At 43.2% G+C, this 25660-nt stretch overlaps 1 protein-coding gene, 1 long non-coding RNA gene and 1 pseudogene across 2 annotated transcripts; 2 read left to right on the plus strand and 1 right to left on the minus strand.

Moving 5' to 3' along the window:
- The first annotated feature begins 4495 nt into the window (after positions 1–4495).
- On the plus strand, positions 4496–6205 carry LOC114050070. The gene is made up of 3 exons (XR_003569929.1): positions 4496–4615; positions 4806–4935; positions 5816–6205. It is a non-coding gene; the product is annotated as an uncharacterized LOC114050070 (long non-coding RNA).
- Positions 6206–15795: 9590 nt separating this feature from the next.
- On the minus strand, positions 15796–17690 carry LOC114049615 (annotated as a pseudogene).
- Positions 17691–18834: 1144 nt separating this feature from the next.
- LOC114049437 (V-set and immunoglobulin domain-containing protein 10-like) lies at positions 18835–23139 on the plus strand. The gene is made up of 3 exons (XM_027870697.1): positions 18835–19198; positions 21558–21869; positions 22934–23139. The coding sequence occupies exons 1-3, from the start codon at positions 18835–18837 to the stop codon at positions 23137–23139; spliced, it is 882 nt and encodes a 293-aa protein (XP_027726498.1).
- Positions 23140–25660: the final 2521 nt, after the last annotated feature.

The following is a 25660-nucleotide window of genomic DNA, read 5'->3' on the forward strand; positions in this document are numbered from 1 at the left end:
ACTGAGGCCGACATAGGGTGAATGACTTGCCCAGGATGACACAGTTTATACCTGAGGTAAGATCCAGACTGGGTGCTCCATTCCATGCCTCTAGTAATGGGGAAGGAGGAGGGTTGCTAGTGTGGCTACGAGGGAGATAGCAAGATGCCAGGGTAGATACTGGTTGGTGACTGGAATGTGAAGCAGGGGGCTGGCTACGTAGAGCTAGAGAGATACAGGGTTAGGTGAGTTTGCTGTCTCTCATCCACCCACCAATCTTGACAGTTCAGGCCCAAAGCTGAGTTCTAAAACTGAGCAGATGAACTAGGGGGAAGAGGGAGGTTAGAAACAAGGTCTCTGGGGAGAAGGGGCAAGAGTTCCAGGGGGAGGGAGGAAGAGGGAAAGCCCATTGTCAGGACAGTTAATAAGATGTCCCTGTCTTCTAGAGGATTCCTGGGTTGGATGTAAAGAGTAGCCTGGGCTCAGAGGAGATAGCACTCACTATTTAGTTTGGAGTGTGACTGAATGAGTGGGAATTCATGTAAAATCTTTATGCAAATGCAGGGAGCACCAGTGCAGGAGGCTGTACCTGTCCTAGGCAAGGACACAGGTTGGCAAGGCCAGTTGGAACCAAGATAAAAGGCCATCATGAAAAATCCTGAACCATTTACTGGGGAGGATTCCCAGAGCACACTGGCTAGAGCAGTGTTTGATTTCATGGGTCAGAGATGGAGCCTGTCCCTGTTACTCTTTACCTTGGTTCTGCTGAATTCTCTCAGTTATGTCACAGGTGAGTGATTGCACCCAACTAGTCCTGCCCATACTCTGGGCCTCTCAGCTGGGGTTCACAAACTTGGGGGGAGGGAATTGTAGGGAGGAGAGGGCAGAAGAAAGAAAGAGGGGAGGGGAAAGGCCCTAGGACTTGGAAATAGCAAAGTCCACACAGGAGAAAGAAGAAGGGAGGCCATGAAGGGTACAAGGTGAGGAAGCAGCTGGACACCCTCACTCTCCTCACAGATGAGAACCCAGCTCCAGAGGTCTGAGGGCCAAAGACCTGAGGATAGCTGGAGGAGATCAGGCAGGACTAGGCATGACTCCACTGAGCTATGTCACCTGCACTGCTTAACAGCAGCTGTGTACTGCCAACTGAGGTGCCATCTTAGTGTAGATTTCACAAACACAAGTCCTGAGCCCTTTTTTGGCCCCCTTGTTGGGGAGAGGCTGGGCTGGGACTGCCCCAGATGGAGGCATGGCCTTTCTATGTGCCCGCATCAGTAGACTTTCCTCCCTTTATTAATGTAGCTCATCAGCCACACTGAAGTGATCAACCTCTGAAGCAGCCTTGGCCCCAGTGCCTTGGCCCTGCAGGCTTGGAAGCTGGTTCATTAATAAGGACTAAGGGAGAGGGGCTTGGTAAGGATGAAGGAGAGCAAAGAAACTTAGGGTTGAGAGATGGAGGTAACCTTAGAAGCCACTGAGTCCAACCCAGACTTGAAAAGAAATCCTGCCATGACATACCTGACCAGAATGCATCTAGCCTTTGCTTGAAGGCCTGCAGTGAGAAGGAGCCCATTCCTGCCTCCTGAGATGACCCATTCTTCTGGTTAGCCCTGGTGGTTAGGATATTTTTTTTAATTACCTAAAGCCTAAATTTGGTCTTCCACCCATCTATCCATCCCTCTTAGTTCAGGCCTCTACAGCCAAAAATAATAAACTCTTCCTATACAGTATAACCTAGGGAATTCTCCATTTATAAAGATAGATATGTCTATATGTGTATTATCCAATATACCATTAATATGTATAAATATAGGTTTATGTGTGAATTTATGTATATGGTGTCCCCAAAACAGCATTAATGGCACATTGTAGGTGGATAGATATGTGTTTATGTCTATGAGTGTCTGTTTAAACTATATGTGTTATATACATACATACATATGTATTATATATACATATACACACATGTATGTTAATATGAGGTAATGTATTTTAGGCAATATCAGGTAATACATTTTGGAAATAAGAAAAGGGAGTCCTAGAAAAGGGAAGTGACTTCTCTACAGTCACAGAGTAAGAAAGGAGCAGAAGTGGAATTAGAACCTGATCCCAGCACAAAGACCCCACTTTACCATAACCACCATCGCATTGAGAATGGCCTCCTGATTCCCTGATACCAAACTAATGCTCTGACTCCAATTCCACTCCATTTTCTAATATGCCATAGCACCCACCACATGAACTGAGACTTCAAGGAAAGTAAGCAGTCAGATGGGGCAGCTAGGTGGAGAATTGGCTATAGTGCTGGGCCTGGAGGTGGGAAGACTCGTCAAATCTAACCTCGGACACTTACTAGCGGTGTGACGTTGGGCAAGTCACTCAACCCTGTTTGCCTCAGTTTCCTCATCTGTAAAATGAGCTGGAGAAGGAAATGGTAAAAACCACTCCAGTCTCTCTGCCAAGAAAACCCCAGATGGGGTCAGGAAGAGTCAGACAGAACAAACAACTGAACAACAAAACAAAGGGTTCAGATAGATGCAAGCCAGGTGTGCTGTTGGGCCTGGGTAAAGACACCGAAATGAGAAGTGGAATGAAGACTTTGGGAGGAGCTAAGAGTCATTTTGTCTGGAATGAGAAATGTATAAAGAGGAAGAAAGAACACAAAAAGGCTGGAAAGGGAGCAGATTGTGGAGACTCAGGAGGTTGTATGCTCATCCTGGAGGCAACCAAACCTTCTCCCCCATCTCCCAACCCTGGGTGTTTTTGAGCCAGGGAGGCGAATGGGCAGGACTGTACTTTGTCAGCTCAGAGGAGGATGGATTGGAGAAAGAAGAGAGAATAGAAGCAGGGAGATGAATTAAGAAGCTATGACAATAGTCCAGGTAGAGGTGATGAGAGCCTGGCCGAGGGAGGCCATGTGAGCAGAAGGGGTGGATTATATAAGAGAGGGGCTGAAGTGGGAGAAGAGACAGGAGTTGGTGACCAATTAAGCCATGAATGGCAGGAGAGGGAATGTCAAGGCTGAATCCAAGGCTCCCAACCTGGGGGACTGGGCTCATGGTGGGGCCCTCAACAGAAGGAGGGAGGCCTGGAGAAGGGTCAGATTAGAGAGAAACACAAGGACTTTTATTTTATAATGCCTCTGAGATGCCTGGGGTACATGCAGGTGCTTCTTCGGGACCTTTCTCCATTTTTTATTTCCTCAGGTAAGTAAAGGGCCACCTTTCCTGTGCCCTTATGAGTCTTGTTTCCATCTTGTAACAGGCAACTGCATCTCAGAAGGGGTGTCCTTTCTGAATAAGACCCAGGGAGATGATGTTCTGTTACAGTTACACCCAAAAGTAGGAAATGAGGCCCAGAGGATTAGATTGTATTTGGAATCTAAGAATCTGCTCCTACTCACCATCTATCCAGGGGAGAGCAATTCAAGCTGGATCATTCCCCAGAAGGAGTATGAGGGGCGTCTGTCTGCCCCTGATGATAAGTCTCCGATGTTAATGAATGCAAACTCTAAAGACAGTGGATGTTATGAAATTCACATATCTTCAGTCTCTGGAGACATACATATTCAGAAATTCAATTTAACTGTCTTTGGTAAATGAACCACTTGCCCTCTTTTGGACCCCACCCTGCTGTCACACACTTGTACACTTTTAAAAGCTTCCTTCCACTCTCCCTCCTTCAGATCTTTCCAAAACCTGTCTTGCCCTCCAATTTTGTGCCTTAAGAAAGGAAGGAGGGGCAGAGGTGCTTTTTCCTTATGAAAGGGGAAAGTGGGTGGCAGAAACCTGAGGCTAGAAGGCCTGTCCCAAGGTCACACACCCATGAGCCAGCCCAAAGGAATGAATAGGACTGCCTGAATTACAGACCTACCTTCCCTGGAGAACCACGTAAAAGTTACTGACCTCCTCAGTCACTCAGTCCTTCCTCAGCCCTCCCCCTGGGAATTTCTCTGGACTGCAGAGCAGTCCCTGAAGGCTGAATGTGCCCCTGAAATCGTGAAGCAGAGACAATGTCTCCTTCTGTGTGTGCTCATTCTGATGAGACAGAGGAGATATGATATAGGGGATAAAGAAGTGTACTAGAGGAAGATGATTGGTGCTCACTGGGAGAAAAGGAAGGCTTTCTGGGGAGAAAATGAGGGAGAATTGAAGGAATTTAGTAAATACTGGCAATCTAGAAGAGAGACACTCCAGATACTGCCTATTGTCAGTTTTATTCATAGCTTATCTGGTCATCTCCATATCTCTGCCCTCTCTTCAAACCATGTAGGCCCTTTTCTCTCTTCATTACCCTTCTTTCCATCCTTCCCAACCCCCACTTTCCTGGTCCTTGTTTACCCAAATGTTTAAAGTTCTGTAAGGAGTAGAATCTCTGCTAGTCCCCCTTTCCTGACCCCTTCTCCTTCTCACTCCCCCTGGCTTCCTTCACATATTTCCCTTTCTAAGCCTCTATCCCACTTCTCAGTGACACATTGATGCTGAGTGATTCTGACTTATCGTTTTAGGGACCGTGAGTTCAGAGTCTCACATGAATTCCTGGATCAGCATTGTCATCCCAGCCCTAGTATTGGTAGTCCTGATTACAGTATGTGCCTATCTACAAATCAGATGGAAAATCCTTAACAAAATAAAAGGTAACCTAAGGACAAGAGAGATTATGATGTACTGGGGCAATGAGGCTTGGGCAGAGAATTGCACTGGTTAACTTTTTGGAGAAGGGAGGGAGTAGATGGGCCCTGAGCCCTGCACATTCTTATCAGAGTCCTAGCTTCATGGGAGGGATATGACCAGCCTGATCTTAGACACCTCTCTTCTCATCTCCAGGCATCGACAGAAGAAGAAGAAACATACCACCACGACCAAACCATAGAGGGGACAGAAGTCTAGAGAAGGGATGTGTACTTCTCCAGAAGGTTTGCCTTTCAGGTCAAGAAACACAGACAAGGACACAGGAGTAAGACATCTCCTTGCTAGTCATTCATAGATATAGATATAGCAAAGGCAAGAATGAGGCCTGTCAGGGGTAGGCAGAGAGAAGAAGATGATCTTGCCTCTTGGTCTTAGTTTTATTCTTTGAGTTTTCATCTTCTAACTCATTTGCATAAGTTTAGGGCTTGAAAAGCTAAGGGTGCCCTAAAGCTGAGAGCCCTTGACACTTTCCTGGAAGGGCATCCTCTAAATGGACAGTAATATGGTGCACTTGAGCCATCAGAAAGTAAGTAGCAAGCCCCAAGAAAATCTAATCCTAAATAAGAGCTGCCTCTGACAAAGATCTTACCCCTGGTGACCAGGAAATCAAAATAAGAGAACAGAATCAAGTCTAATGTAACTAGGTATAAAGGATAACTCTGTTTCAAAGTGATTGGCACCTGGGTCAAGAAATCTCCTTCTGGACAGGAAATGCTCATTCTAGCCAATGCTGGTAAAATAGATGTATTCCATCTTATTGGGGAAAATATTGTAGGATTTTTTTTCCTCTGGTGTTATCATTAGGTGTCTGAAGGCTCTCTTGCCTTTTAAAAGAGCTGTGCTGTGGGGAAAGGTCTCTGGGTTGTAAGCTAAAAGAGCAACAGTGGCAGAATTTAATCCTCCTCCTATGAGAAAGAGGGAGCAACTGAGCTGAAGATTCCAGCTTAAACCTGGAGCTGAAAGAAGATAGGAGCCTCAGACCCCAAAGCACCACTTCTGCTAAAAATGCAGAAAGAAAAGTCTACCTTAGCAGCACCCTTGAGGTCTTTTAAAGCAAAGCGAGTGGTTTTTCTAACAGGTGTATGGTTTTTGTTTAATGACTTAACAATATGAAGTTCACTCATATAGAACTTTCTGTCCAGTAGGGCCTTGCCTACTACAACCACACAAGACCATGTAGCAGTGATGCTGGCCAGAGTCTACACACCACAGGAGGGCAGCTGAGAGCAGCCCAGACAGCAGCAGCCCAACAATATGGACCAAAGACATTTCCCCTGCACTGCTGGAAGACTGAGCACAGATGTCCTCTATGCGTGTGTTTCTGCATAAGTGTCCATGCTTCCCATTGATGGCATATTCTGGTGGCAAACTCTGCCTCAGATTTCTAGGAGAAATGTCCTTATTTCTGTCTTTACTGACATCTTGGATGGTATTCAGCCCTTTATCCTCGTTCCCCTCTCTCCTACCAGAACTCTATCCTCTGAATGCTGATCCCTCATATGGGAGCTTTCACTTTTTCTTGTCCACAAACAGACCCCCAGGCCATTTCATTTTTTCTTTTTTTAAAATAAGTAATAATTTATTTATGTATTTTTAGTTTTCAACATTCACTTCCGTAAGATCTTGAGTTTAAAATTTTCTGCCTCTGCCCGTCCCAAAATGGCATGTAATCTGATTCAATCTCTACTTATAGTTTCATATTAACCATATTTTCACATTACTGATGATGTAAAGAAGAATTACAACTAATGGGAGGAACTATGAGAAAGAAGAAACCAAAGAAAACAACAAAAGAAAAGGAGAGCACATAGTATGCTTCTGATGAGGTCTAGAGGTCAGGGGTACTGGGACCCCAAAATCACAACAAGCAGGTCCTGCCTGAAGGAATCCGACCCAAGCCTTCTTTCAGCCAAAGACACAGTTTATTAGAACATTGTTATATTGGGCAGACTCTTAAGGACTCTGAACATGGGTAAGCAGTGGCTAGATTTTAGGAATCTGAGCAGTGGCTAGATTATAAGAATCTAAGCACCTTAATGGAGACAAGATGGACCTTATATACAGAAAGACTGTGGGAGGGACTAGGAGTGGCCAGTAAACTGGAGTGAACAGAACTCCTGGGACCTGGACCTCGTGGCCAAGGGAGAATGGAGCCTAGCTAGGATTAAGGGTGGGAAATGGCCGGGGCCCATACATAGGGGTAAGACAATGGAGGTGATATTGGGTGTAGCTACAATGAAAGGCCAGTTGATGGGATTATAGCCTCAGGGGAATGCCAGAGATTCTGCCACGTGGGAAAGTTCAGGGTTTTTCCTTTCTGGGGCCCAGATCCCAACCCCCTCACCTGCAATTCCCTTTTGGCCCAGCACTTGATTTTCCCCTCAGTCTCAGGGCAGAGCTCAGGTGTCTGGACTGGGGCTGGGACCAAGCTTCTTTCTCACCAGGGTCACATACTTTTCCTACTAACCATCTAAGTTGTCTTTGGCATTTTGGGATTGAGAAGTCTGGAAACCACCAAAGTTGCCCCTGATTCAGTCTTCTGAGGCCTGCTCCAGATTCACTGGCCTGGTCTTTGGCTGCACACCCACACTGAACTGCATTCCTCTCCCAGCCTGGCATGATAGACCTTTCCAATCAACCATTCAGGTTGTCTTGGGCTGGAAATTTGTTTCACTCTGTCTTTTTGTGGCTTCTGCTGCTCTAGAATTTGTTTAGAGTCATTTTTTTTACAGGTATTTGGAGGGGCTTGAGGGACAGCTCAAGCAAGTCACTGCTTTTACTCTGCCATCTTAGCCGCACCCCCTGGATAGCATTTTCTATCATGAGTCTTTTGGAATTGTCTTAGATCCTTGCATTGCTGAGAAGAGCTAAGTCTATCAAAGTCAGTCATCACACAATGTGCCTATTACTGTGTAGAATGTTCTGGTTCTGCTCATTTCACTCAGCATCAGTTCATGTAAGTCTTTCCAGGTTTTTCTGAAGTCTGCTTACTCATTATTTCTTATAGCACAATAGTATTCCATTACATTCATATACCACAGCTTTTTCAGCCATTCCCTAATTGATGGACATTCCCTCAATTTCCAAAGCTTTGCTACCACAAAAAGCTGCTATAAATATTTTTGTACATGTGGTTCCTTTTCCCGTTTTTTTTTTTTTTTGATCTCTTTGAGATACAAACCTAGAAGTGGTATTGCTGGGTCAAAGACCATTTTTCCAGGTCATTTCTGACCAGCTCTACACTAGGCCACAGAGCCCTTTCTCTATCTACCCCATTCCAGTTCTTCTTCATGTATTGTCTTCGGCCATTCACATCTAAGTTCCCTGAGGACAATGTAAATACCAAGATAGACCATGGTATCCCAAAGACCTCACTTCAAAATCTGCCTTAGCACTTAATAGCTATGTGGCTATGCCATCCTTCTACTCAGTAAACCACAGTGGTTTTCTATTACCACCAAAGTTATGCATCAATGTCTCTGTTTGGCATTTAAAGACCTTCACAACCTGACCCCCTTTCTAGTCTTCTTATGCTTTACTCCCCTCTGAGTACTCCATGACTCAGTGTCACTGGCCTTGTTGTTCCTTGCACAAAAAGCTCTCTGCTGGCTCTGTTCTATTTCAGGTGGTCTCCCATGCCTGGAATGCTTTCCCTCTTCATCTCTACCTCCTTGCTTCTCTGACTTCCTTCAAATCTCAGATTAAATGCCACCTTCTGCATGCATATACTCCCTACTTCAAGACACTTCCCTCTGAGATCACCTTTCATTTCTGTAGTATCTATCTTACATGTTCATACACAGAGTACCCTCTTGGATCACTATCCCAGAGCCAGGCTAGCTATATCAACTCCTTAGGGTTCTAGAAGGTATCCCTCAAGGGGTAGGGCTGTGAACCCTTGGGCTTCTATGGGCTGAAACCTCACAGGTTTTCTTTCCCCTCACACTGTTAACTACTAGTGAACTAATACCTCAGTATCTTTTAACCAGTTAATATCAATGAGCTTTTACAGAAGGATAATTTCCTTGAAAATATAGCAAGGAAAAAAAGTATAAATATTTCCCCCATACACCTTTGGGGTACACTCTCCCCAGTATTAGTCTCTGGGAAGAGTGGACTCAGACTCAGACCAATTTCTTTTTTTTTTTCTTCAAATTTATTATTGATTTGTTTTAACTTTTTTTTAAATTTTGGGTTTCAAATTCTCTCCCTCCCTCCTGCCCCTCCCCTATTCATCGAGAAGGAGAGCAATATGATATCAATTATACATGTGAAATCATGAAAAACATATTTCCATATCAGCCATGTTACAAAAAAGCAAGAAGAATGAAGTAAGTGAAAAATGATACTTCAAATTAGACTCAAAGTTCATCAATTCCCTCTCTGGGAGGTGAATAACATTTTTCATCAGTCCTTTAGAATTGTGTTTCATTACTGCAGTGGTCAGGGTAGTGAAGTCTTTCACAGTTGATTATCATTATAAAGTTGCTGTTACTGTATGCAATGTTCTCTTGGTTCTGCTCCCTTCACTTTGAATCAATTCATAAAAGACTTCCCAAGTTTTCTGAAACTATCTCTTTCATCATTTCTTATAGCACAATAGTATTCCATTGCATTCACAGACCACAACTTGTTCAGTCATTCCTCAATTGATGGACATCCCCTTGATTTCCAATTCTTTGCCACAACAAAAAGAGCTGCTATAAGTATTTTTGTCCAAATAGGTCCTTTCTCTTTGATCTTTCTAGAAGATAAAATCAGAACAATTTCTAAACAGCATTGGTCCCACCAAGTTCATATCCAAATTCTTCTAATGTTAGCCAGGTCACAAAGATCCTGAGGGTTGCTCCTTATTGCCAGCTGCAAGACTAGCATTAACTCAATTCCCAAACTCCCAAATGACTCACTCTCCTTACGTTTTGAAACTCACAGGCTTGTCACCTCTAATCTTCCACACTTGCCAAAGTAGTTTCCTAAACCCCAGGTCTGACCTTGTAGTTGTTCTTAAGTCATGTCTAACTCTTCATGGCCCCATTTGGGGTTTTCTTGGCAGAGATGCTGGAGTAGTTTGCCATTTCCTTCTCCAGCTCATTTGACACATGAGGAAACTGAGGCAAACAGAGCAAAGTGACTTGCCCAGGGTCACACTGTTAGTCAATGTCTGAGGGCAGATTTGAACTCAGGAAGATGAGTCTTCCTGATGCCTTCCAGGCCAGGACTCTATCCACTGTACCACCTAGCTGTCCTCAAGCCCAGCTTGTAACTCCTCTACTACATAAATTCCATTAGGCTCCCTATCACAACTAGAATTAAATATAAGCTCCTTTGTTCGCATTTAAAGCCCTTCACAACCTCATCTCAACTATCTTTCCATGTCCATTATACATCCCTACCCTCCAACACACATAATCTGGAGTCCAGTCTAACCAACTTTCTTACTGCTGCTCATGCACAATATTCCCTGTGTCTCCATGCCATTACAATGGCTATTCTCTGTACCTGGAATACTCTCTGTCTTCACTTCTACCTCCTTGAATCCCTAGTATCCTTCAAGACTCTGCTTAAATGTCACCTTCTACATTATCAACCACCCTTCCACCTCCTAGAGCTTTCCCTAACAAAACTACCTTATATTTGTTTTGTGTGTCTTTTGTATACACATACAGAGCACACAAAACAACATGCATTTTGTCTCATATGACAGAGTAGAAATTTCTTTTTTTCTTTTTTTATATTAATTTATTTTGATTTATCAATAATCAGTTCCATATGCTTTTGAGTTTAAAATTTTTCTCCCCCTTCCTCCCCACCACCCTCCCGAAGATGGTGCACAATCTGATATAGGCTATACATTTTCATTCATATTAAGCATATTTTCACATTAGTGATGTTGTAAGTAAAAATTAAAACCAATAGGAGGAACCATCAGAAAGAGGAAACAAAACTCAACAGAAGAGAAAAAAATTAGCAATTCAACTTCCATACTTCTTTCTTTGGATGTGGATAGCATTTTCCATCATGAGGCCTCTGGAGATGTCTTAGATCCTTGTATTGCTGGGAAGGGTTAAGTTTGTCAATATTAGTCATCACACAATGTGGCTGTTATTTTGTACAATGCTCTCTTGGTTCTGCTCACTTCACTCAGCATCAGACCATACAAGTCTTTTCATATTTTTCTGAAGTCAGCCTGTTCATCATTTCTTATAGTACAATAGTATTCCATCACATTCATATACCACAACTTGCTCAGCCATTCCCCAATTGAAAGGCATCCTCTCAATTTCCAATTCTTTGCCACCACAAAAAGAGCTGCTATGAATATGTTTGTACATGTTAGAAACTTCTTAAAGGTAGGGACTGGTGCCTGTCTGCCTCCCTCACCCTCACACTCTCTAGCTCCCCCTGCCTTTGCACTGGCCAGCCTCCACCTTGCTCACTCTCTCCTCCTTCCTTAAAATAAAACCTTTCTAAAAAATATAGTCAAGCAAAACAAATTTACAGAATGACTATAACTGAAAATGTATGTCTTATTTTTCACATTGATTCCATCATCCCTTATACTTCTTCATCAGTCCTCTGGAATTGTTGGCTGTAGCATTGATCAGAGTTCTTAAGTCTTTCAAAGTCATACAGTGGAATGAGGCTGGGCCTGGAGTCAGGAAGACCTGAGATCAGATGTGTACCAAAGTATTAAGCACAGTGCTGACACATAATACTATTTAATAAACGCATGTGCCTTTCCCTTCTTAAGGTTTGCAAAACATTTTACAAGTATTATCTCATTTTGTCCTTACAACATCCCTAGGAGATAAGTGCTGTTATTGTTCCCATTTTACAGATGAGGAAACTAAAGCAGAGAGGTGTTAAGTGATTTACCCAGGGCCACAGGCCAGATTTTAACTCAGGACTTCCTGACTCCAATTCAAGGATCAATATATTCACTGTGCCACCTAGCTACATATAACAGCGCTGAGGTTTCACCTCACACTCAGTAAATTGAAAAAAATGACAACAAATGTGACAAGTCAGTGCTGGAGGGATTTGAGAAGATAGACTCATTAATGTATGATTAGTGGAGCTGCAAATTAGTACAATCATTTGGGAAAGCAATTTCGAATTAGGCAAATAAAGTGACTAAAATGCCCATACACATTTGACCCAGAGATTCCATTGCTAGGATTCTACCCCATGGAGGTATAAGAAAAATCCCTACATATCAAAATATTTATAGCAGCACTTTTTGTAATATCCTACCCACCCAAAAAAAAAAAATAAGTGGAAGCAAAGTAGGTAATCATTGATTGGGGAGTGACTAAACAAATTTTGATGGTGGTTGTTGTTACTGTTGCTGCTGTTGTTAAGGAGCACCTAGGTGGCACATTGGTTAGAGTGCCAGGCCTGGAATCAGGAAGACTCATCTTCCCGAGTTAAAATTGGGTCTCAGACACTTACTAGCTATATGGCTGTAGTCAAGTCAATTTATCCTCTTTTCTTCAGTTTCCTCATCTGTAAAGTAAGAAGGAAATGGCAACCACTCCAGTCTCAGGGAGTCAGATACAGCTGAAATGATGCAAATTATGATATATGAATTTATTAGAATATTACTGGGCTATAAGAAAGACAAATGTGATGAATGCAGGGAATCATGGAAAGATCTATAACATGGATTGATCTAGTGTGAAGTAAACAGAGCAGAGAAAACAATAAGTGAAATATATTTGATATATATGAAATAATATTAGAAACATAAAAGAAAATAGTCTATGAAACAACAATGTAAACAATTAACAACCACCAAAAAAATTGAAAGTGAATGTAGTAAAAATTACAAAGAACAAGCCTGACTTAAAAGGAAAAGGGAGAAGACAGCCCCACCCCACCCCTGTGCAGAGATAGGAGGTCCACAAGAATTGTACATTTCACTCACTGTGAGACTTTTTCAATGTTTTAGTCATTTATGCTGATTTTTTTCTTCTTTTCCCTTTTTTGTCTTTAAAAGTACTGGTTGTTATATGGGAAGATTCTCTGGGACAGGGAGAGGAAAAGATACTGGGGAAATTATGATGATGTGAAAAACAAAAGTCATCAACTTTTTTAAAAAGTAAAATCTGTTGAAACTGCTTTGAGATGATGGGGCAGTCTCACTTCCACTGGCGGGTTTGACATTCTCCATTCTATTTGTCTTGCCACAAAGTCTGTTTCATTGGGTACAGACTTCCTGGACCCTTGGGTCCCCACAGAGATGAAAAGGATCATTTAGAAGCAAGGGCTACATTCAGAAACTCATTGCAACCCTCACAATGCTATGTAAATGCCAGCTATTGAGAGACAGCTTGGTAGAGTGGTTAGGAAGCCACTCAAGGAGACAGGAAGATCTCTGTGCAATTCCTGAATCTGATGCCTACTGGCTAGAACACAGGGCAAGGCACATACTCTCTCAATGCCCCAAGCAACTCTCTAAGAAGGTTGCACGGTAGGCAATAATCACTGGTGATTCCCTATACCAAGGAAACCACAGGTCCAAAGACTACCCCTAATCAGAGCTTCAGTTCTGAGTCATGGATTACATGGTGGTTTTCAAAATACGTGATGGTATGAAACTAGTATTTGGTTTGGAAAGTTTGTATTGCCCACACCCAGGGCTCCCTAAACTTGTCCTCTCTTCCTTGTTCTACTCCCTCTTTTAGTGGTCCCAGAAAGCACAAATATATTCTCCGCAGATTGTCATGCAAGGAGGGAGTAGGTATTTGTTGTATTCTTGTTGGGGACAGGGATAAAATCTTGGGCATTTGAGACTAGGTCTAGGGACTGTGGCTTTTTATTCATTTTCAGACTTTTTGTGACCCCATTTGGTGTTTTCTTGTCAAAGATACTGGAGTGGTTTGCCATTTCCTTCTCCAGTTCATTTGACGGATGAGGAAACTGAGGCAAAGAAGGTTAAGTGCCTTGCACAGGGTCACACAGCTAGTGTCTCAAGGTGGATTTGATGATAAGATGATGAGTCTTCCTGATTCTAGGCCCATCACTCTGCACTATGGCGCCACCTAGCAGCCCCAATCTGCTCTCCAGTTACATTTATTAGCTAAGAGAACACAATTTATCTACTCCCTAGGTTTCCACCAGTCCTTTTTTTTTTTTTAATTTAATAAGACCTGTGATTTTATCAGCATAAGGGATTCCCAGAGGGGAACTTCATCTACCCAAAAGAAAAAAAGGATCACCCCTGCAACTTAAAGTCTAAGAGAGTTGTCTGGGGCATTTGGCAATTAAGTGACTTGTTCAAGGCCAAATGGCCAGCATATGTACAAGGCAGGACATAAACTTCCTGACTCCAAGCCTAGCTAGCAACTTCAGAAAACTGCCCCAGTTTCTCCTGGGTCTTTGCAGTAAAGCCCTGTGAGATCTATGAAGTCAGGGATCCAATGGAGTTCTGAAGTGTGGCATAAGAGGCCTGATGGAAGAGACATCTTTTATCAACAATACAGCAGGTCTCAAAAGTCTTAGACAAGCTTTATGCTATACAGTGTGTCAAAAGTCTTAATTCAGTTTTAAACTATTGAAGCTTAAATTTATTTTTTCTTATTTATTGGCTTTATTTATTTATTATTTCTTTGTTATTATTTTATAGTGTTTAGCAAAAAAAAAAAAGTTTTAAAATGGCCCTAAGTCCTCTTCTTGGCAATACAATGATCTAAGACAATTCTAGACTCATGATGGAAAATGCTATCCATATCCAGAGAAAGAACTGTGGAATCTGAATGCAGATTGAAGCATACTATGTTCTCTTTTTTTCTTTCTTGAGGTTTTTTCCTTTTGTTCTGATCCTTCTTTCACAAAATGACTAGTTTAGAAATATGTTTAATATGATTGTACATGTATAGCCTATATCAGATTGCATACATTCTTGGGGAGGGGGGATGGGAGGGAAAGCACAAAATTTGGAGCTCAAAATCTTATAAAAATAAATATTGAAAATTAAAACAAATAATTAATTGATGAATTAATTTTTACAAAAATTTTAAACTCTCCTAAGTCTTTTTTTTTTCAAGGTTTGGCCATGTTGAATATTTATTTATACTGATGGTTAAAAAACACTATTAGCTTCCACCCTGGTAAATACTAAGAGAATAGTTGCAGAGTCACACTCTTATCTAGAGGGGGAATAGATAAAAAGGATGGGAGAAGGGAAGAACTGATGAGGGTTGGGGCTGAAATTGTAAAGGAGGTCCAAGATCCTCAGAAAGTCAAGAGTACCAGGGCTTGAAGCCAAGAATACAACTCATCTGGATGCCACTTCTACCAGAACAGACCTTCAACTCAGCTCTGGGTTTACCATTTTTGTTGTTTTGAGTTTTAAATAAACTATTATAGACGGAAGAGCAATGTTGGCATTGCACCGTTGTTTACTACCATTACATTGCCACAATAAGTTTGATTCCTTATTATATCTAACAAACCTTCCTGAAAGATCTGATAGCAGTATATGCAAAGACGAAATACGCCCAGCTCCTTTCCCAAGAATGATAGGGTACCATCCCTTTCTGTCACTATGCCTAAGGTGTTACATCTGGATCCTCTTGGGTTCCATCCATCCCTTTGCACCCGTCACCATGCTGTCCTACTCCCTACAGAACTGCAGCTTCTTCAGTTGGGGCTCAAGGCCAGGTTGGTTCAGTTTTGCTACAGGAAGCTCTGGGACATGTGATCTTTAGTGGTTCTTTCTGAGGGTACTAGAAGGGTCAAGGTCTTCTCCCTTATACAAACTCATGTTAAAGAGGGAGCAAATAGTTTTGCAAAGACACCAGGAGGTAAAATAGTCCTACATATGGAAAGACTCCAGCCTATTGGGCAAGTGGAGCTTTAAACAGGTTGTGAATGGCACTGGAACAGTGAGAACCACACGCAAAGCTTTCCACACCACTGAGGCTAGATGTAGCTGACTTGTCTTTAGCTAGAACTGCTGGCAAGAATGAAACATACCCCAAAAGGGCAGATTCAGGAATTCCTGCTTTCCCTCCAGTGTAATCAAACAGACATGTTCCACATCAGATGGAGCTTTCTTCCCTCTGTGCTGCTGCTGCTGGCGTTATTTCCCCGGGGGCAGAGGCAGCTGGTGTTACTACTGTCAAAGCTGGAACAGAGGATTGTACTTCCTGATTTCCTGTAGAAGCTTCTCTTTGTCTTTGTTGGCACAGGCTAATGCTTGCTTCATGACTAAAAGTTCCTTCTATAGGGTGGACAGCTCCTTCACTTGCTGTCCAAAGAGTATTCCTGCAGGTAATCCAACCACCTGTTCCTCTGAGTGTTGCTTTTTGTCATACTGAGGTCCTTCTGATGATGGCTTGTCCTGGACAGCAACTACTATGTGGAAGACACCATCATCATCCTGCTTCACCACAATATACTCCAAGGCCACAGTGTCAGGGACAGGTCCTGTGGATGTGGGGTAAATTGGGGGGGGGGCAATTATCCTTCAAGGTGATGCTCATGTTCAACAGTTCAGTTTGCATAGGGATAACCACAGGGATCTCCTCACCTTCCAAGAAGGGCCCCAGGCCAGTGAGCACTGAAAGCAACAAATCCAGACTGCCATCATGGAGCAAGGTTTAAAGGAAACCACTCTCTGAAGACAGGGGAGAGTGAACAGCAGCACAGTGTCCTACCTCAAATGAGAGGCCCACAGCTGGCTTGATGTGGCTAGTCTTCAGAGCTGGGGACTCTGGGCACTGTCATGCAGGAACTGCCAAAGCCTCACAATGCCTGGTTGCTGTAGGATTAGGTCCTCTGACTGCAGGGCCACAGCAAATTCCTGATCTGTGCTTCAATACCAAGAGCCACTTGGTGTACCTTTAGGACCAGAACTGATATTGGCTGAAGAATAGGGTCTCTCTTGCTAGGTGAAACTGAGCTATTTGCCTCTGGAGATATTAGGCCATCATCGTTTACTCTGGGGCCTTCTTGATTGCTGCTATCATCCAATGCTGGTGGGAGTTGTTCTGGGGGTATTAATTCCAATCCAGACTCAGATTCCAAAAGCATTACAAAGCTATCACTTCCATTGCTGTCCACTGAAAGCCTGTCTTCAGGGCCACCACAATTCTGGGAGACACCCTCAAGTAACTGCTGGGACACTGTCCTCTTTATTGAGAAATATTGAAGCCTGGCAGCTCCTCCACTTGCTGAGGTTCTGCCCTCCTCCATCTTGGCCATGGGCTCCTTGGCTGGAGGAAGGAATAATGTTTTGTGCATCTTAGAGGTCATCTGATCCCTGCCTAGGCTAAAGGCATCTTTGGTCAATGAGATGGCTTCCTTGGTGAGGAAGCCTTCCATGGCAGCATGAAGGGCCTCCTTGGTTGCATGCTTGGTCAAATGTATAGTGTTGCTCAACTGTTCCTCAATGTTCTTCAGGGGATTCACCTCACCCTGATCAGTTAGAACTGTGTCCCTACTCACCACCTGTTACAATGTGCCAGATAGGTTAGATACGTGGGTTTTGCTCAGTTTTTTAGTCTGTGAGGATTCTGTGGATTTATGAATCTCCTCTTCATGGGCTTTGTCTCCCAGCTTTGAAGAGGGGTCTTGGTCCAGCAGTACTCTATTACTATGGGAGACATCTGTTCTGTCCTGTACAGTGCCCAAATTTTCAATGCTATTGTCTTCCAGGACCTTTGTTGGACTTCATGGACCTCTATCTGAGGAAGCATCAGACTTGAGCTCCCTGTCCTCTGAAGGAGAAAGCTCTGAATCTATGAAGCTAGTGGTCTCTAAGTTGGCAGAACCAGCCTCTCCAGTTGGAGTGGCCGGGTGCATAAGTAAGGCTATCCCAATGCCAAGCAACTAGGATCCCTATGCAAACTGTCTGGCATGGCAAGGGAGACCCAGACATAGCCTGGGTGAGCCAACTGCTCCTGAACACTAAAGTTGGAGCAGGGCCAAGTACTGGTAGTGGTTCAGCCTCACTGGAACATGAGAAGAAGAGTGTATTAACACATAAATATCTTCTGTAGCCTCCACTTCCATTGTGAGCCCAACTGTCCCAAGTCTTTAGAAACACCCTGTATATTAACAGCTATGACTTAAATACAAAAAAAAAAAACAGAAAAAAAGGAACAGAATGACTGGGAAAAGAGGTGGCCCAGGCATCTATCAAAAAATCTGTCAAAATCAGGCAGCTAGGTGGCACAGTGGATAGAGTCCCATCCCTGGAGTCAGAGAGACTCATCTTCCTGAGTTCAAATATGGCCTCAGACACTTAATTGACTGTATGCCCCTGGACAAGTCACTTGACCCATGGGTTTCCTCATCTGTAAAATGAGCTGGAAAAGGAAATGACAAACTGCTCCAGTACCTCTGCCAAGAAAACTCCAAATGGGGTCACAAAGAGTCAGATATGACTGAAAAATAACTGAAGAGAAAAGAATCTCCCAGGATAAGAAGGGGAGGACCTGTGGTCTCCATCAATGGAGTACCTATACAAGAATGCCTATGTCCTTGAGGTCATTCAATTACTGAAGTCTTAAGCTTTGAGAGGTGGATGGTCTGTGAAAGAGGAGAGCTCCAGGACCTGAGTTCAGTTCTCAACTCTGATAACTATTCTGTGATTTGAGGCAAGTCAGTTCTCCTCTGCAGGTCTGTGTCCTCACCTGTAAAATAAGAGGATTAGACCAAGCATTCACTAAGTCTCCTTCTAGCTCTCATCTGATCTTATGATACCATAATATGAACAAATTGCATTCCTGTCTATGTGTTATGCCCTCTAGGCATCTAGATGGTTCAATGCACAGAGTGCTGAAGTCAGGAAATCTTGCTTGAGTTAAAATCCTGTTTCTGACACTTACTAGCTGGGTGAAGCTGGACAAGTCACCTCATCTCTCTGTGACTCAGTTTCCTCAGCTGCAAAATGGGGAGAATAATTGCACCTACCTCCCAGGATTGTTGTGAGGATAAAATGAGATAATGTGTGTAAAGCCCTTTGTGAACCTTAAAGCTCAATGTAAATACTAGCTATCATTACTATAAATGATAGCTATCTTCTAGGCGTTAAGCTCCATGAGGCCAGGAGCCCAGTTTTCTTAATCTTTGTAGGTTCCCCAATGCCAAGCACCTGCTTTGCACGTAATAAGAGCTTTATTAAATGGTTGTTGAATGAATGAACACCTTCTGAATGACTCTCTGGTCTTCCAACACAGGCACTCAGAAGAAAGGAGCCAGGAACTCTTGCCACACAGTGGATGGGACTGTTGGGGGAGACATCCTGCTCCCACTGAATGTCTCCCTAGGGACAGAAATCCAAGAGATTGAATGGAGGTTTAATTCTGAGAAGCTTCAGCTGCTCTCCCTTAGCCCTAGGAGTCACTCTTTTCTTTGGTACAGCCCCTTGGACAGATACAAAAAGAGGCTGGATGGCCTGGATGATGGCTCCCTCATCATTAGGAATGTGACTCTCAAGGACAGTGGATTGTACGAGGCTCGGGTCTTACTCACTTCTGGAATGTTCAATGTTCACTCCTTTGCCCTCTCTGTCTATGGTAAATGTGGCTCCAAAGGCTGGGGAGCCTAGAATCATAGCACCCCAGAGTGGAAAGGGACCTCGATGGTCATCTAGTCCATGGCTTCTTAAACTTTTTTCACTCACGACCCCTTTTTCGAGGTTCAGCTGCTTTTGTTGACGTTGTGCAGCCTGAGAGTATACACAGTGCAAGTTGCCCGCGCTTTGTGTTCAGAACCAAGGCTGCAGTGAAGTCTTATTGCAGTGGGAGAGCTGGTTCAGAGTTGGTAAGAATACCAAAGCCACAGTCCTTCCAAGCAGGGCTTTGTTGTAGTAAAAGCAAATGGAACCAAGCAGCTCAGGACACTGGTTGGTTGGGTGAAAGAGGAATGGGGACTTGCTTATATCAGAGCTGAAGGGGGAGTGACTTATGGAAACTGCTATGGCATAATTTGTGTGCTATGCAAGCAAAAGAAAAAAAAAAAAAAAGACTTGCGCCTGAGCTTTACTGGGTCTTCAGGGTGTATCATGATACAGCTATACTTTCACTCTCAAGAGTCCTTTCGTTATCATATTCATGAGATGTTAATTGGGGTTTTGACATCATATAAGTTACTATTGAGGAGTCTCATTGCGTTTTCCAGATCTTAGGAAAGTCCCTTGTCCACAAGGTCATTGGTGATAGGGTGAGCTGAGGGTCCCTAGACCACAAGGTTGCTGTTGATAGGGTAGGCTACCGAGTGGTGAGGTTGCTTATTCAGCATATGGGAGAAGTAGTTGTCTGCTCAGCATATGGGGAAGTAGTTGTCTGTGCAGCAAATGGGGGAAAGGGCTAAGTATATAGGGGAAAGGGATGCTTAATCAATATATAGAGAAAAGATGGGGTCTCACTGCTCTGGGGGAAAAATAGGACTTTGCTGTTCCTACTCCACTACCGTGCAACATAGGCATGAGCTGCCAGAAACACTTCAGATTCATTACACGTTTGATTATTAAGTGATTTTTGGCATTCAGAATTCTAGGCGTTCAGAAACCTTTTACTTTTACCAAACTTGGGGGTCACAACCCACAGTTTAAGAAGCACTGATTCTAGTCCAACCTGTAACCTCAGGGAAATCCCTCTGCAGCATCCCAGGCAAGTAGTCATTCCACCTCGATGGAAGACTTCCCTCACCACAGAACTCATGACCATGTCCTGACTCACCCCAAGGTAGCCCAGGCTATGTTCAGACAGCTCCACTGGGAAGTTTCTTACAGACTATCTAGTCCAACCTTTCCCTCATTTTACAAATGAGGCAACTGAAGGCCGACATGGTTGGGGTTTTTCTTTCTGTTGTTCTATTCCGTTTAGTTTTAGGTAGCTAGGTGGATAGAATCCTAGACTTGGGAGTCAGAGACCTGAGCTCAAATCTGTCCTCAGATACTTCCTATGTGTGTGACTCTGATGATGCTGCTATGACTAATTTTTCTTCTTCTCCCCTCCTCTCTTTATTCTCCTCCTTTCCTACTTTTCCATCTGCTTCTTTTCCTTCTGCTGCCTCTGCCGCTGCTTCTCCCCTACTCCCTTCCCTCTCCAAGGCAGAGCTTACTGCAGTCAATAGATACAGATTCCTTCTTCACCCACAGAAACAAGTTATTCTTTGTACATCTTTCCTTACAAAGTTCATTGTGCAAGCCAAAGTCTGTGGAAGGGGATTCAGAGAGAGTAGAGAAGGATTCATTCTGGAGCACAGCTCCCAAGTTCCTCCAAATTATACTATCCTTTCTATTTTGAAGTGAACTCAGTCATCTATAATCATCCCTCCCCACTTTCCATTTACCCTAATTCTAATTCTTAAATTACAAAACAATTACCAAAAAAAACCCCGACTCACTTCCTAACTAATATCTTAACCCAGTTGTTAGTACCAAAAGAGAGAAAGCAGGAACTCTCAGAAACCCAACTTTTGGGGTTTTGTGACCAGTAAAATGAACCTCTTCTCTTCTCCTCTGGAAAATGGAAGAGTGATTATCAGAGCCCTAACTAGGATAGAGTGTCCAGGCATTTGCATCACAGCACCAACACTGAGAGGAAGCAAAAATTGGGCTCCTTCAGAAGCACGGGAGCCAATTTAATAACTGAATCTACCACATATCCAACTAAATTTCCCTCAATTACTTGTATTTTTTCACAACATGAATTATAATTTTAATTGGAAGGTCCAGTTGGTGCTTCTTTACCCTGGAGCCAAATTTCCCTAAGGGGGTGATTGTTCTATATCAGTGAGTACTACAAAGGACTCACTTTTGTGAAGCTTGACATCCTGTGAAAGGTGGCTGGCAGCATCTCAGGTTTGGGTGAAGACTTCTGATATTCCAGGTCCCTGGCCCTAATGTCTCTTCTTTTCCTTTGACCCCAGAACCCATCCCTGACCCTAAGATCCATATCCAGTCCCAGTGTCTCACACCACTCTGGTGCAACATCACCCTGGATTGTCAAGTCTTGGGGCCTGGGAAAGCTGTAACAGTGACCTGGAGGAGTTGGAACCTCCTGAGTGGGCTGAACCAATCAGAAATGGCAGAGGAATCTACCAACTCCAGAACCCTGAGTCTGTCCTTACCTGTGGGTCTATCAAACTCCTCACTCACCTGCTTGGCCAGCAATCCTGTGGATCAGAGAAATATCACCATAGACCTGAGGGATATCTATGCTTCAGACAAAGCCCCACAGGGTAGGTGTGATGGATCTCAGAAGTGGGAGGGAGGTGTGAGGAGAATGAGTTTCAAGGTTAAATGGGAAAGCTGGGTAATTCATACCACATACGAATGACAGAGGTAGGAGTTTAGCACAGCTGCCCAGTCATACTCTTTCATTGGAACTAGGGCAGTGCTTTTTACACTTTGTCCTCTTTTTGCCCAAGAAATTTTTATACAACCCCAGGTATATAGGTATACAAAACAGGTATACAAATCAAACATTTACTGATAATAAATCATAAACAAATTTGTTTTGAAAGAATTCTTTGGTGTACATATAATTTTACCATAGATAATAGTCTCGATTCTGAGCCGAGGTGTTTCTGGCAGCATTGTTGGTGTTGAGTGGTGTGATGGCATGCACAGTGCAAAGTGCACATGTTTTGTGTTCAGAATCAAGGTTGCAGTAAAGTAGCTTAAGGCAAGTGCCGCCACAAACACCTCAGATTCATTACACATTTGATTATTAATTAATTTTTTATCATTGCACATTCAGAAACCTTTTACTGTTGCCAAATTTTTCTCAACCCCCACATTCACTGACATGACCCCATATGGGTCTGACCCACAGTTTAAGAAATGCTGAACTAGAGGAGAAATGCTTTTGTCCCATACCCTTGTCCCCTCTTCTCACAAGGCTTTTGGAGGTCACTCCACTGATATGGGAGCAATCTGAACTTTCTGTGCTTTCCTAGGAGTGGAGGGTGAGGGATGAGGTTTGGGGAGCAGCAGGGGATATCCTTGATGTCAGAGGGAATATTTCTGACCTACTTTGGAATGGGCTCACCCACACACCTCATATTTCACCTTTGAAGGTAGTACAGAGAAAGCAGCATGGTCTTGCTATAAGCCTGGCCCTCCCCCTCAAGTCAATAATCTGACTATCTACACCTAAAAGTTCTACTGAGTGGTCTAGCATCCTGGGAATCTGACCAACCTCTTGGGAGTAAATTACCCAGACTAATTCCTACCCATCATCCCAACCAGCCTGAATTGTCTCCTATTCCACATGGCCAATTCTCTGTTTCTGATCCAAGAGAGCCTGAGAATGTATACTCCTGCCCCTTGAAGTGGATTCTCCTGTGGAAGGGGCTTCTCCTCCTTGGCATCCTCTTGTGGACACTGGGCAGCAGATTCACCCTGGACAAGGGGCAAACTGAAGAGGGCCCAGCCAAGAAGTGCCAGGTCAACAAGCCCCAGCCACGTCGACTAAGAAAAGACACATCATTGGTCAACAAACAATGATGGAAGTCCCCACCCCATCCCTCAGGTTCCTCGGCTACTGTTAAAAAAGAAATCAACATCCTGAAACCAATCAGGACCCTCCAGCCATAATTTGCATGGTTGGCCAATGGATAGAGCTACACTTTCTCCTCCCTCTACCCATGCCAAGGCGAACAAGAAAGGCTGAGAGGCCTTCCTCCCCCAGATGTGGCACACTGTTAGAATCATTGATGAATTATCCTTTAGGCTGCTGGGACCTCAGGGTCAGTGAGGGAGGTGTCTCTGCCCACAAGAGGAAGCTGGTCAGAAGAGTAAAGTCATAGCTGACTTTGTCCTCCACTGGGGCATAGTCCTACACAGACACGAATCTTCTATTTTATTCATGATTTCCCTTCTGCCTTTATGTCACAGGGCCTTTTTTATATGCCCAAGTCACCAAATTATATTTTAGGTCTTAATAATGATTACATAATTCCATCCACCTGCTTGTTTTCTTCTCCTAGAACTGCCCAGCAGTCACCTCACAAAGCTCTGTGTCTCTGGGCAGGAGTCAGATTCATAGGAATGACTTCCTTGAAGTCTTCCTAGCAGCCTTCCATTATGAAGCTATTAACTCCATGGTGGTAGGAACCCTATGTTATCTAATATTTTTATATTACCAAATACCCACCACAGTGCTTTGCACATAGTAGGCAATTAAAAGTTGATTGATTAACCTATCTGGATGTACTCTCTCACAACCTATAACAGGTACAGACTTTTTGTTGTTGCTGCTGTTCCTTCATGGTCATATCTAACTCTTTGTGACCTCATTTGGGGTTTGCTTGGCAAAGATACTGCAGTGGTTTGCCACTTCCTTCTCCAGATCATTTTACAGAAGAGGATCTGAGGTGAACAGGGTTAAATTCCTTGCCTAGGTCACAAAGCTAATGTTTGAGGAAAGATTTGAACTCAGAAAGATGAATCTTCCTGACTTCATGCCTGGCACTCTATCCACTGTGTTACCTGGCTACCCCTACTGGCCCTACTGGCCAGAGTAATTTTGGGGCAGGGCCCCAAATCAATCAAACCATCCTAATCCTTTGAAAATAGTGTGAAAATGCAAAGCCCTGTTATATCTGTCAGATGAGAATGTATCCTAATTATCCACTAGATGTGAACAGGGCCTAGGTATGACAGAAAGTCTGTTTGGATTGGTGGAGGCACTTGGTCACAACCTCTGGGACCTGTATAAGATGACAGAACTAGTTGCAATCAAGAACTAAAGGGTCTAGCAGCAGAGAGACTAGAGAAGCATTTCTGAGGAAGAATCGCTTAGGGGGCACCCCTAAGCCTCAGCCTAGGCATACCTTCTACCTTGTTCAGAGAAGGATCCTTTGAAGTTCCAGGATTTTAGACTAGCCATCTTCTCATTCCTTTCCATCTTCCCATCAGCATCCTAGCACGGTCCTCAGAACAGCAGGTGGCAATGTCTGAAATGGGAGTCAAGGACAGACTCCATACAAACTCAAGGCTCTTTAAAGAGCACAGAACAAGGAAAACACACACATACACACACACACACACACACACACACACACACACACACACACAGACCACATACCTAAAAGAACCATCTTGAGGACTATAGCATAAGTATTTGCAGGAGCTATGAGTTACCTTTGTTGCATGTGCTCTCTAAGCTTGAATCCACTTTCCTCTGCACTCAATATGTATTTGTGAGAGAGCACTCCAAAGATATTTTGGGGGATATTTGTACCAACTGTTCTTATACTACCTTAATTAAAACACTTTTCTAAAAACTAATTCAGACTGGCAGACTAATTAATAACAACTAATATTCATAGTGAGAAGCACTCAGGTAGAGGCTCATGAGAAGTCATTCTAAAAAAGACAGCCCCATAGTCCCATCAGGGGTAAGCCTAGAATCCTAAAGGAAAGATATAGTCAGCTTTACTCTGTGGGACTCAACTTCTCAGTGTAAATGGGGGTTGGAGGAGGACCCAAGCAAGTATATATAAAGTCTACACATTCATTACAAACTATATTGTGTTATAGTCAATTCTGTATTTGTCTTGTATCCTGTGGAAGCTTTGTGAAGTCAAGGGTCTTATCTTATTCAAAGTTGTATCACACAAAGCACCTAGTATAGTGATTTACATATGGCTAATGTTCAATAAACTGTTATTAGATAAATCTTTTACTTTATCTGGGAAGAATCACAATAAAGCAATATTGGACAGAGGAAAAAATGTTGAGTTTGGTATCAAGGGATATGAGTTCAGATCCTAGCTCAGGTACTTACTATTTATGTGACCTTAGGCAAGTCACAACCATCCTAGTCCTGTTTCCTAAAATGAGAGGAATAGACTAAATGACCTATGAGCTAGCTCTACATCTATTTTTTCTTTTCTTTTTAAAAAAATTTTTATATTAAACAATTATTAATGTATTTATTTTTAGTTTTCAACATTCACTCCACAAGATTTTGAGTTCCAAATTTTCTCCCCATCTCTCACCTCCCCCCACCCCAAGATGGCAT

The sequence above is a fragment of the Vombatus ursinus genome, unplaced genomic scaffold (genome assembly GCF_900497805.2).
Source record: "Vombatus ursinus unplaced genomic scaffold, bare-nosed wombat genome assembly UNPS02014798.1, whole genome shotgun sequence".
NCBI classification, from domain to species: domain Eukaryota; kingdom Metazoa; phylum Chordata; class Mammalia; order Diprotodontia; family Vombatidae; genus Vombatus; species Vombatus ursinus.

Excerpts from the sequence above, each read along its gene's own strand:
- LOC114049437 (XM_027870697.1), top strand. The coding sequence starts at position 18,835 with ATGACTCTCTGGTCTTCCAACACAGGCACTCAGAAGAAAGGAGCCAGG. Across the intron at positions 19,199-21,557 it reads CTTTGCCCTCTCTGTCTATG|AACCCATCCCTGACCCTAAG; the intron begins GTAAATGTGGCT and ends CTTTGACCCCAG. Across the intron at positions 21,870-22,933 it reads TTCAGACAAAGCCCCACAGG|AGCCTGAGAATGTATACTCC; the intron begins GTAGGTGTGATG and ends CTGATCCAAGAG.